The 13,665-nt window shown below is 35.3% G+C and overlaps 1 protein-coding gene across 1 annotated transcript in view; it reads left to right on the plus strand.

Annotated features, from left to right (window-relative positions):
- The first annotated feature begins 357 nt into the window (after positions 1–357).
- LOC136976306 (dnaJ homolog subfamily C member 11) overlaps positions 358–13,665 on the plus strand; it is a 73,731-nt gene continuing 60,423 nt past the window's right edge. The window contains exon 1 of the mRNA XM_067271552.1: positions 358–466. Coding sequence (XP_067127653.1) covers positions 380–466 — 87 coding nt within the window. The 5' untranslated portion in view covers positions 358–379. The remainder of the gene's footprint in view (positions 467–13,665) is intronic.

The raw sequence follows: 13,665 nt of genomic DNA on the forward strand, positions 1-13,665 counted from the left end.
GAGCGCTCTCACTGGCTACTCCTTAAAATAAAGATCTGCTAGCATACGCTACAGGTCTTTATTCATTATTTGGCTGTTCTTGGATAATGTAACTCGTAGACAGCAAATAGTTACAAGATTATGCTGTTTGTAATATGACAAAAATTTAAGAGAACTTAAACAATAGGTAAATATTCAAAATTTAACATATTACAAGATGTTAGCGAAATTATTTAATTGAAATTTTTTATCATAAAAATTTGTTTTATCTCTATTCTAATCTTCAATTATTATTTTTATATTAGAATTCCATACATGTTTGTAATAATTAATTAATTTTTTATTTTCTTAATGATCTATTTTAAAATTGGCAACACTGAAACGTATTCGGTGATTGAACATGGCGCATCCCATGAGTGAAGATGAGGACGAAGGCTACGAAGGTTTAGATGATGATTATTATGCGTTTTTTAATGTTTCCAAAACCGTAAGTTCAATTTTTAACAGAGGCAATCTTTAAAACATAATTTCCAATAGATTTTTTATACATACTTATGTATATAAACATAAATGATAATTGATATTAAAAATAGAAGTATCTTTGAAGAACCGGCAAGTAGGCATTTTTATTGGTTTATTAAATAAATTGATAAGTATTAGTAGTCATAACCAACTGTGTATCGCTTCTTATTCGTTGTAATTGTTTTTATCATCATTTGAGTATTATAACATGGGTATTATACCACATTTTACACTTTGTATCAGCTTATTTTTATTTGTATGTTTGCATTATGTTTACATGCTGATTATATGCTATTTGAGAATCCCATGAGTGAAGATGAGGGCGAAGGCTACGAAGGAATAGGAGACAGATGGTTGGATATTAATTAATAAAAATAAACATCTGTAAAACAATTAGACAAATGTGAATTATTTTCGGTTAATTATTGCTAATTATTAATATAATCACATCAAACTTTTTTAAGTTATTTAGTTGGTAACTTCAAAAAAGACTTTTTACAAGCTACTAACTAAATATTTTAAACGTTTTTGACTAGTTTTATATTTATCATAATTTCTATTATAGGATTATACAGTTTTCAAACTAAGCTTAGTGTAGAGCTGGTGGAAAGAACGGTGAAACTAGATCGAGGCGCCTCTAGCAGCGATGCCGGGGAAACAGACTCGGGGCCACAAAGGTGGCACGTGCTTCTCCTTTTCAGAGTGAACAAATAATGGTTATTAGAAGGCAGTGCAGTTTTGACGCAATATCTACCAAAACCCTAAGGAAAAGTAACTTAAAGAAAGGAGAGAAACTGTTCAAATGTAGACACGTTTTCAAACTAATAGATTTCCATGGACGGGAACACAGATGCAAATGTGAATTGAGGTTCAACTATCATTACTGGAGAAGTTGTTGGTTATATACTATTTGGTTATTAGGTTTAGGTAACAGCTTTTTACAATAATTATTAGTTTGGGTACCCACATCATTACATGTCTTTTCACAAAATAAGAGTGCAATATTATCTGTGCTATAAAGTGGTTCAGTTTGTGTTCCAATGGGATGTTTGGTGATCACAGGTGTGGTTTCAGTGTCCACATCCATGCTGTTACCAAATAGTTTACGACAATAGTGGAAACTTCTGCTGAAAACTGGTGACAAGCTTCTGCCTGCCATCTAGTGGTTGGAGGAGTTAACTACACTTCACTCCATTTGTACCACATGTATAAGGAGACATTTTTGGGTATTAATATAAAGTTTTGAACATTTTTATATCTCATAATAATTAGAATGGCTGGAAGAGGGGTTATTTGTGCTATGTATGACTGCTTTAATTATAAGATACAAAGTGATCACAAGTTGTTTCACAGATTCTTTAAAAACAAACAAGTTTAAGTAAATTAATAAGCAATTCGATTGTTTTCATTTATATCAACATTCCGCCTTTAAAATATTGTTATTCAACGTATGTGTTTATATTGATTTTCAGATGCACTCAGTGGGTTATTAAGAGCAGGTTTTGAAGACAAAAGGGCCAGAATATTTAGATAGAAATTATGTCGTGTGTTTCGACCATTCTACAGAAAAAGATTATCTTCAGAAATATCAGCAATATTTCAAAACAATTTTAATATAGTTATATTATAGAGCCCATATGGAATTAAAACTAAGTTAATTAATTATTTCTTAAAGAATGCAAATATTAAAGGTGTTTATGACAATTGTATTAAATTATTGGCAGATAAACATTTCAAAATCCTTATTAAAGCATATGTGACAAAAAATAATGATTCATGAAAGTTTTCTGAGAACAAAAACTGCTAAATTAAAGATTTCACATATGTAATAACTATTATCCATGACTTATATGATCAAACTGTTCACATAATGCATTTTGATATACATGATATATTTCTGTTCAATGTGTTTTGTTTTAAAAAATTGTTTCAATTTAATAAGATTTAATTAAAACCTCAGATTTTAATTTTAAAAATCACATTTTATCTAAAGCTGTTTGTACTGGGACACAAAAAAAGGTTTTTAGTGAGTTAAAAAATCTGCTCTTATTGAATTTTTTTTGTTTTATTGGTATCATTCCTTCCTTTAAATCACTATCCATCCACATTTCTTACTAAATAAAATTATAATTCTGTTTTAAGATAATAAAATATAGACAAAAAGACAATAAAATATTTATTTAAATGTCACAGTTATATATACACACACAACTTTAAAAAAAATACCTTCACTGAAAATGCCCAAGAAGAATACTTACTCAATCTGCCAAATTGCAGCCAGTCATTTCTGTTTCCTCCCAGGGTATTGTCCATGAATGCTTGAATGAATGCATAATGCATGAATGCTTAGATGCAAGCATTCATGCATTTTATTGCTCCTCTAGTAGAAAGCAATAACAATGTAAGATGAGAGGTCTCATATTTCATCTTACTTTTTAAGAAATTGCCCTATTTTTTTGTCTATAAGTGATAATACAAGATCAACTTTTTTTCCTGAATGAAACATGCTTATTTAGACCGAATGCTCATTCTTTACTATTTCTTTCTACATTTGTATGTGTAAGAGCATATCAACACATTCACTATTTAAACAAAATCTAACACCTTATCTTCGCTGAGAAAGTTTAATTTTAAACAAACGTTTTCAGCCTATTCTATAGGCCATCATCAGGCTAAAAATCGAATAGTATAGGCTGAAAACGTTTGTTTAAAATTAAACTTTCTCAGCGAAGATAAGGTGTTAGATTTTGTTTATATAATTTTTGCTGGGCACGTTTTATTTAACATTCACTATTTACCAAATGCCAAGCAAACATTTGGCAAACATCAAGCATTGTGGAAAGTTTATTTGTGATAAATGTTCAGTATTCACTGTTTCCCAGTTCTTGGTGTTAAAATTGTGCCGAATCAAGGGAGACGAATATTTGCCTTCAGACATTTGTGTTGTCCATCTACTGATGGCCAAATAAAAAAAAATGCTTAGACGCGAGCATTCATGCATTTTATTTTGTTTGGTCATCAATATTGCTATTTTAATCTTTTTTAAACTAGATCTAGTCTTTTATTTTTTTTATTTAGTTTAAATATTTTATTTTTATGTATGTTTTTTTTCCCTGTTTTTTTTGCAAGTTTTATTCTGCTGTTTTTTAATAAAATTCCTTTCTTTTTCACATTCACATTTTTCTGCTTTGGTGAAGCAATACCATCTGCCGTCTCTTTTTTCCATTAACAGATATTAACTACTCATAACTATAAAAGCAGTGGCACAAATTATTGTTTGAGAATTGTTTGTTTTCTAGATCTTCAATTTGCCAACATTACATTATTAATAATTGTACTATTAAAGTATAATGTGTGTGTAATAACTTGTAATAAGATTCTAAAATTATCTCTAGGACAGTAAGGGTCGATTTACACACAACTGTGACCTGCTGGTACAGTGCGGTAAGCACCGATAAATATCACACATAGCCAATCAGAGTTTCATCTATGACATGTGATCTGTATTCTGTCAATCATACAAGTGTTATAGATGAAACTCTGATTGGCTATGTGTGATATTTATCGATGTTTATGCACCAAACGGTCACTGTGCCGGCACGTCACTGTTGTGTGTAAATCGACCCTAACTCAACAATAGTAAACAAGTCCAGTAAAAACCTTGTGAATAGTTTTTCTGTCTTCTTTATGGTAGTGGTAATTTCTTATTCTCCTGTCTACCTGCAGAGTATGCTGGTTCAATTTGTTCAAGTTCAAATTTCAAAATGTAGAAATTTTACTGTAAACTAACATTTCATTTATATATGTTACTGGCAAAACCCGATTTTATGCCAAACTAGTTTGGCATAAGCATGTCAGGCCAAACTAGTTTTGAATTATTATTCAAGTATATTAATGGTTAAAATAAAATTAAAAGGCAATCAATTAGATGAACAATATTTATTCAAACATAGTCTACTTAATTATAAAAACAGGTTTAATGTTACCCTAGATATCAAAGGTGACGGCTTGTCTCTGATTCCAGTGATCAGAAGACAGGGAACAGTGTGGACGCACGTTCTAACCTAACCTAACCTATTCTAATAAATTACCATAATTATGAGCAATCAAATTATTAAAATAGGTTAGGTTAGAACATGCGTCCCCACTGTTCCCTGTTTTCTGATTGCTGGAATCGGAGACGAGCCGCCATCTTCGATACCTAGGGTAACATTAACCAAAAACGGTATTCATTAGAAGCGACACGACACTCGTACAAAACTATAAAATAAAAATAAGCTAATCAGTACTTATCAGTTTGCATTTTTTTTTTATTAAGCAATGCACTTTTAAAGGTAATTAACTTTCGAAAATATTTTCAAAAATTCAAACGAAATAATAAAAATAACTTTTAAAATCAAACTAAAATTAAAAATGAACTTATTTGTGTTTTATGATGAACTTAAATTAACCATTAATATATTTAACCATTCATATACTTGAATAATAATTCTAAACTAGTTTGGCCTGAAACGCTTATGCCAAACTAGTTTGGTGTAAAATCGGGCTTTGCTTGTAACATATATAAAACCAATAAATATCAAGTTGCCCATTATGGACATCTTCAGGTTTAATTTCATATAATAGAACAGTAAAGTTAAATTAAACATTTAGAATTACTAGAACATTTTTTTTAAATGAACAGAACATTAAAAACATGCAGAGAACTGTGAATGTTTGGTCTAGACTGGTGGTTAATTCATCTCAAACAGCACTCTCTATGTCTTAGAGATTGAATCAGTTTCCTTGAAGTTAATGGCTATTAACTGCTCTGTCAACTCAGTAAGTTATCAGGGAAGATACAAATGTTTGTGAATGACAATATTTTTTATCACCATACAGCACTTTTGTTTTGTTTAGCAGTAAAAAATATAAACAAATAGGGCAGAAAAAAATTTTAATATATATTGTACCAATGACGGACTGGAAGTCAATCCCATAGCTCTTACTCATTTTGGAGAACTCTAAGCTTAGTTCAGATTAGTGCTGAGTGAATATTCATTTAAAAGATTACATGTATACATGAAAAAGCATAAACAAGCAAAATGATTAAATTATAGAAAATGTTTAGCTATTTTAAATTTTTTTCTAATGAATTATTAATCTTTATTTTTAAAAAATTGGTTTTGCAAACTAAAATATTTAATTGATTAAAATTGTTAATTAGTGAAAGATATCATTTTAAAAATTGCTAAACTATTTAAATTTAAAATGAAACTTTTTATTAAATAAAAATAATTTATTCTGTTGTAAATTCTGGCTTTAGTTAAGCAGCATTTCTGGTAAACTTTTAATGCTTGCCCTCAAATTGAATGAGAAGTGGGGGTTTCAAGAGAATTAAAATATTTTAGGAAAAATTTTATTCAGCAGATGTACCACAGACTTATCCAAAAATATACTGGATCATGATTTTATACCTTTGTGGGCCAAAGGATAATTACTCAAACAATAAGTTGAGCACAAATCTATCTTCATGTAGGATTCATTATAAATCATTAGGAACCGTGTAACAAACTAACTTCAGAAATCCCAAACACGTGAATTACAATATTTAAACCTTAATATTAAAAAATAATTTAAATGTATGGCGTAACGTATATTATTAAACATTTACGTTTAATAATATACCTTATGCCAAACATTTAAATTCTTTTTTAACTTCTATATAAAAGTGGATAAGTATAAATAATAATTACACACTTTTTAAAAATCTTAAAATTTGAGTAAAAAACTAATGGACAAATGTTTTTGATCTATTAAAGTTTTTTACTCAAATTTTAAGGTTTTTAAAGGTGTGTAATTATCATTGTTTAAACATTTAAATTTATACTTTTATATTTTTTTTATTTTTATTCATAAGTATCATTTTTATTACATTTTTATTCCGAATTTTTGTACTTTACATTATTGATTATTTTTATCATTTTTTTATCCAACTTTAAAATTGTTATATTTTTAATATCTTTCATTTATATCATTCAAAATTTAATATTTACATCTTTGTGTTCTTTTGGTCAAATGAATTTTATAACAGGTATTTTTAAAACAATCTATTTTACCTGAAGATGATGTCAATGAAATGTTAAAAGTATTTGTTTTTATTATTGCTAATAGATAATTCTGTTATCATTAAAGTGCTAATTTCACTTTTGTTAAAAAATTTTAATGCCAAAAGATGGTTTTATTTATTTCTGGTGTGATGTATTGTATAGATTCATGCATGATGTGTTATTTTCTGTATGTATTGTCTTTTAAAATGCATTTTCTGTAGTTGTATTGATGACTTGAATCTTTGTTCCTCCAAAGAGATACCCATTAGTCAGCCAGCAGTTTGATGCAGTTTTATCAACATGATCCTGGCTTAGATTGATAGTGCCTACCATGGAGTTCCTTCTGAGCCTATGGTGTCTGTGCATTTCGTGTGATTGTTGGGTGACATTTGGTGTAGAGGAAGGATGTGTTTTTGCTTTGCTCTCCACGTCTTAGTTAGTTTAGTACAGTTAGCCCTATTTTTAGGCTTAGGAGCATGTTACCTATACTAAGGTATAGGGTGTTAGGCCCTTTTTAGGCTTAGCTCTTCCAAGCCTAACTTTTCTGACAATTTATTTGTCAGCGTGTTTGATTTTGTGTGTTGTCCATCTTGGCCTCCCAAAGGTGGGTGAGTTTTCCTCTTGTAGAGCATTCTCCATGGCCATTCTGGATTTCTGTGTTTGTGTTTGGAGTTCCTGCCCTTTGGATTACACAATGGTTTTCACCTGCACTCTGGATTACATGTTGTGTGTTGTGTTCTGTGCTTTGTGTTTGGAGTGAGACACTCTTGTCTGCCTTTGGTTTACTTGAGGAGACCCGCTATCTAGCAGACCAGTTCCCCCATCCTCCTGGACTGCCAGTGTTGGTTGGTGTCAATTCCAACACCTGTTGCACTCCAGGTGGATCAGACAGGTGCACTGTCTATTTTGACTAGAATTGTAGTGAAGTCTTCTCAGCTGGAAGCTCTAGCCAAGCTGTGCTTGGCAAGCTTTCAAGTTCCTGGACCCTCTTAGGCAGCTGTCTCCAGCACTTTCGGTGTCATCACGGTTTTTGGACCATCTCTCTCTTTGGTTTTTCCCTACAGTCTTCATCTTTAGCAACAAGGATTCTGGGACTCTGACATCTATGTTTTCTGGATACCACCCCTACAGGTGTACTTCTCTGCAGCCTGCCTGGAGTTGTGTATATTTTGGTTTATGCACTTCTGCCAGCTCTAGGCCTTTTGTGGTCATGGATAACTGTGCCATTGGATTTTGTGTACTCGTCTCTTGCTGAGGTTGTCCTCAAGTACCTGGTTAGTAACCTTTCTTGCCACCAACTGGTTTTCTTTCGATCTGCTCCAGCTAATCTCTGGTTTGCTGTAGCAGATTCTTCTTGGGCTACTGGGCGCCCTTTACATGGCTATCTACTCCACTTTTACCAGTTGGTGTGTTACACACTGTCCAAATACTTGCCTTTGTCAGTTGTTTTACTCTTCATGACACAACAATCTGCTAGCCCTATGGGCACTGTTTCGGGTGACAACGATGGTTCAATTTATGCTGACTCTCCGGTGGATGCTGAAAAGAACATTGCCTATTCCTCTTTTAGGCACAAGACCTATGTCATTTTAGAAGACATGAAGAAATTCCTAAAGCAACATCTAAATGGTCATTTGGGGAAAAGAGAGAATGCCGACTTCATCATCGGGCAGGCTCATAAGATAATAGATCTTTTTGACAGCAGATGGGCTAGCCATCAGATCCAGGAAATTGATCGTAAAGTTTCTGAACTTGCCACCAAGAAGGATCATAAGGAAATGACCAGTCACATTGGTAATTGCCCAACATCACCCTACTATAGTAGGAACATAAGTACCTCCACTTCAGTTAACAAACCTAACAGTCATGCTACTCCTTCTTATAGAGATGCCCTCCTAAAGCCCAAGATCAACACCCCTCGCCTAACCAAGGCTTCTATCAACACCTTGTTGGTATATGGTCAGGATGAGACCAAAGGTTCTGAGGTTACTAAACAGTTCATCAAAGAAAACATTAATCCGGCTTAACTTAAGGTAGGCGTAAAGGGCATTAGGAAAATAAGCAAAAGTGGTGTGGCAATTGATGTCTCAGCGAAGCAAGATATTGAAAAGCTGAGAATGGTATTACAGGAGAGAGCTCCTGACTTAAGAACCCAGGTACCTTCTAGATGGAATCCTAGGATAAGAATTGGCTATGTTCCAGGACATATTTCCAAAGAAGACTTAATCAATGCTGTACTTAACCAGAACAAGGCAATCAACGCTAACCTCAGCGAAGAAGACTTCTGCTGAGAATTTACTGTACAGATACCAATCAAGGGAAGGGACCCTAATACCATGGCATGGTTAATTGATGTTTCACTCAAGGTGAGAAAGTTATTAATGGTACTAAAATGTATTAATATTGAGTGGGTGTGCTGCCCAGTTGCTGGCCACTTCTTGATTATACAATGCTACAAATGCTGCAGATATGGCCATATTAGTAGCCAATGTAAGCAGGAACACTCTATCTGTAGCCAGTGCAACGAACAACACTGCTTTAAGGAGTGTCCTAAGAAGAACAATGACGCTACCTGCACCAACTGTAAACAAAACAAAGATGGAAATTACACTCACAATGCCTTCGACAAAGAGTGTCCTGTATATAGAAGAATGAAATCACAACTTATTTTGAGAACCAATTATCGGGAGTGATCCAGGAAAAATTCGTATACTGCAAATTAACCTTCAGTGGACTATCAATGCCACCTCTTATCTTGGCACTGTTATGAACAAATATGGCCTTGTCCTAATCCAAGAGCCGTATTGTGTGAAAAACAAAGTTGCTTGCATCCCTCACTCTCACCTCATCATTCAGTCTAATAACTCTTACCCCTGGGTCGCCATTATTGTTCCTAAAAACAATCTTCAAGTTTTATTCCATCAGTGAGTCAGCAATGACAAAATGGTACGGATTGAGACTAAGCTGGGGAATCACCCAATCATATTTGGGAGTTTTTATTGTCGAAAAGGCAGCGACTACAGCTTCATAGTTAAAAACCTAGACGAATCAATCAAGAAATTCCATCATGCTGAAATCATAATGGGCAGTGACTCAAATGCCCATTCTCCCACCTGGGGAGGGGATCTGTTGGATGACAAAGGTAGGGCCTTTGAAGACCTCTTGGCCAGCAATGGCTTGCTGTGCATCAATGATCCCAATTTTCCTCCTAATTTCCAGGGGCACAATGGTAGCTCTTGGATTGACATCACCGTTGCCACTGCAAGGAGCTCTAATTGGATTCATAACTGGCATGTTGCTGATGAAGACAGTTTAGCTGATCACAATGCCATTGAGTTCACCATGGGTTTCGGGGCCGAGAAGGTTAGCAGAAATTACATCAGGTGCTATAATGCCAGGAAGGCTAACTGGGACAAATTCTTCAATTACTTGGACACTCACATTGCTGATCTTAGCATGGTCTCAACTAGAGAGGCTGCCATCAGCATTATCAATAACACCATTAACTCTATCGATAGGGCCTGCAGCCATGCAATTCCTCTCCGTAGGCCTAGCATCTCAGGAGTACCATGGTGGAATGATAACCTTGCTAAAATGAGGGAGAAAAATAATAAATTACGCAAGCTTTATCAAAGCAGCAGGGACTCTGAGAGGGATATTCTCAAGAAAAATTATCTGGAATTTCAGGTAACTTATAAGAAAGCAATTAAGGATGCAAAGACCACCTCATGGAGAGACTTTTGTTCTTCAGCCTCTATAAACCCCTGGGGTTTTGTGTACCGCTTGTGTGCCAATAAGCTTAAACAGCAGACTTGCCTTTTAACTCTTGATACTGGGGATGGTCACACTGACAATATTGATACCACCATTAACTCCATCCTGGACTCTGTGTGTTTGGGTGATAATCCAACAGAAGACTCTGACTTTCATAATGATATTAGGAACTGTACTCAAAATCCTATTGACACAGAGAATTCTCCTCCATTTACCCAGGCCGAGATTGACTGGGCTGTTAATAAACTCTTGCTCAATAAGGCTCCCGGCCTAGATGGGATCACACTACAGGCATAGTGAAGAACATATGGATCAATTGTCTCAACATCATCTCCAACCTTATGAACACTTGTCTTTATTTTGGGGTGTTCCTGGACCCCTGGAAGGAAGCAAGAATTGTACCTATCCCAAAAGTTGGGAATCAGCCCATTTGCACTCCCAACAACTATCACTGCATTTCTCTTCTTCCTGTTCTTTCTAAAGTCTACGACCGTCTCCTATGCAATCAGCTAAACTGGCACCTAGAGGCCAGTAATCTTTTTAGTCCCCATCAGTTTGGCTTTAGACAAGGCCGGGGCACTTCTGACGCTATCCTTGCCATGACTGACAAGGTTAAACTTCTTCTTCAGTCTTACCCCTATGTTCTTGGGCTTAGTTTGGATATTAGTAGCGCCTTCAATGCCGCTTGGTGGCCGCTAATTCTCTCGCGGCTGCGACAGGCTTGCTGTCCTGCTAATATCTACCATGCCTTATCTGCTAATATCTCAGACTACCTTAATAACAGGTATGTTACTTTTATCTCAGGTAACACTGAAATCAAAAGAAAGACTTTTAGAGGCTGCCCTCAGGGTTCCGTTTGTGATATTCTGGAATCTCCTTTTTAATAATTTCCTTTCCAATATCCAGGACTGTGACAGCATTTTTGCCTATGCAGATGATGCTCTGATTCTAGTGGCAGCCACTTCTCGCTTTGGATTGGAGTGTAAGGCTAAAAAAGTCATGGACAATGTTTCTGAGTGGGGCAAGAAGCACAAGTTAACGTTCAACGCCAACAAAACCAAGGGAATCGTCTTTACGAACCCTGGTAAGCCTCATCTCTATCGTAGGCCATCTACTATTAAAATGGATGGGGTCTCCATAAAAACTACTACTTCTATCAAGTATTTAGGGGTCATTATTGACCACAAGTTAAACTGGGCTGACCATATTGCTTACATAACCGACAGGACAAACAGGTTTTTCAACACTGTCTCCAGGGTGGCAAAGTCAAAATGAGATCTTTCCCCAGCTAGTCTTTCTACAATCTATGACAGCATCTTTCTACCGATGATCTGTTATGCCGCCCCAGTTTGGGCTGGCTGTTTAGGCCGTGTGCACATTGAATGGAAACTTCATAGTGCACAACACAGGGCTCTTCTCCGTATTTGCCATGCCTTCTCCACTTCCTCCATGGCTGCCTTGCAGGTCATTTCTGGTAAAATGCCTATTGACCTTGCTATTTCATTAGCTTCCAAGGGTTGGCACCTTCGTAAGGGTCACAGCATTCGTCTAGCCAACCAATCTTTCACTTCTTATGAGACTATTTGCCACCCATCGGATTTGCTTCCTCCCTTCCTGCGGCCCCAAATCCAGACTCAGCCTCTGGATCATGAAGATCTGACCATCTATACCGATGATTCTAAGTCTGACGACAATGTCAGTAGTGCGTTTGTGGTTTACCAAGATGGCGTGGAATATCATAACAGGTCTCGTCATCTTGCCTCCAACTGCTCAGCATATCAGGCCGAGCTTACAGCCATCTTGATGGCCATTGAGTGGTGCAATAACCACAAAAACAACAGCAGGATCAATATCTTCACAGACTGTAGGTCTACTATTGACGCCATTAATTGTCACTTGCCAAAATCTCCATTGTCATCAAAATCCAGGCCTGCATTGCATTCTCCACAAACACCTCCGCCATCTCGTGGATAAGAGGACACACAGGCCTGCTCAGCAATGAGAGGGCTGACTTCCTGGCCAGGGAAGCTGCCAGTCTCTCTTTGAATGAGTGTTTTTACTCTCTCATTCCTGCCTCCTACATTAAATCTCTCCTTAAAACTGAAGCAATCAACACCTGGCAAGAGCAGTGGGACAACTGTAGGAGGGAAGGACAACATGGAACTTTTTACCCAGCGTCCCAACCAGTAAACCAACCATTTACAGCCATGACACCCACCAGCTCACTCAATTCCTGACTGGCCATGGTAGGTTTAACAGCTACCTCCATAATTTGATCATTCTGATAGTGACCTGTGCCATCTCTGTGGTGTTCCGGATGGAGTCCAGCACTACATTTTCTACTGCCCGATGCTGGAGGACTTCAGAGAACCTATTCGTCTTCTTCCTTTGGGCAGCAGCTGGCCCTGCCAAGAAAGCTTGCTCCTTCAGGATAAAAATCTGACTTCAGCCCTCTTGGACCTTGCAAAAAACTATTTACACCGCACTTCTATCAACTGAACAGTGCTTCAAGGGCTCCAATGCTTTCCTGGTTCTGTATGGTTCAAGGTATTCATTAGTGTGTTTATGTACTTACTCATGTATATATTTCTTTTGTATTTTATTTTACTTATGTTATTTAGCATATTTCTGTGTGTTTACTTTATGTTCATATTCCATCTGTTGTATTTTAACAAGTTTACCCAATGTATATAGTTTATAAGCATTATTGTGTATATAGCTCATTCATGGTATTCCTTCATAATGTATTTACTCCTTTATTTTCTATTATTTTATTTTATTTTTTATTCTATGCTATTATTCAATTTGTACTGTTTGATCTGTAACATGTAATTCTCATATTCTGTATGTATTCTGTCACTGTCCCGGTTGTGCATATGCGGTACTGGGTTTGTGTACTTATCTCTGTACGTAATAAAGAAAAGATTGATTGATTGATTGTGCATTTCATGTACTGTACTCTGTAAAATCCATGTCAGTGTTGTATAAGTTTAATGATATACTGTTTTTATCTGCAAGAAACAGTTATTTTTATGATTTAAACTATTATGAATAATAATAATAATAGTATTTTTCATAACAGTAAAAAAAGTGAATCAGAGAGCAATCAAAGAAATAATAATTATTATTATTTCTTTGATTGCTGTCCGGTTCACTTTTTTATTGTGTATTATTCTTAGAATGTGTCCAGTATCGAATCTCACAGGTGAATCAGAGAGCCAATCCTATGAGACCAGTACAAAGTTTTAAACAATTTGGAGAAATTTTCTGAAAATACAACAAGTTGCCAGAATGATTGCTT

Source organism: Centruroides vittatus, unplaced genomic scaffold (assembly GCF_030686945.1).
Source record: "Centruroides vittatus isolate TY-2023 unplaced genomic scaffold, ASM3068694v2 contig_4, whole genome shotgun sequence".
Classification (NCBI taxonomy): domain Eukaryota; kingdom Metazoa; phylum Arthropoda; class Arachnida; order Scorpiones; family Buthidae; genus Centruroides; species Centruroides vittatus.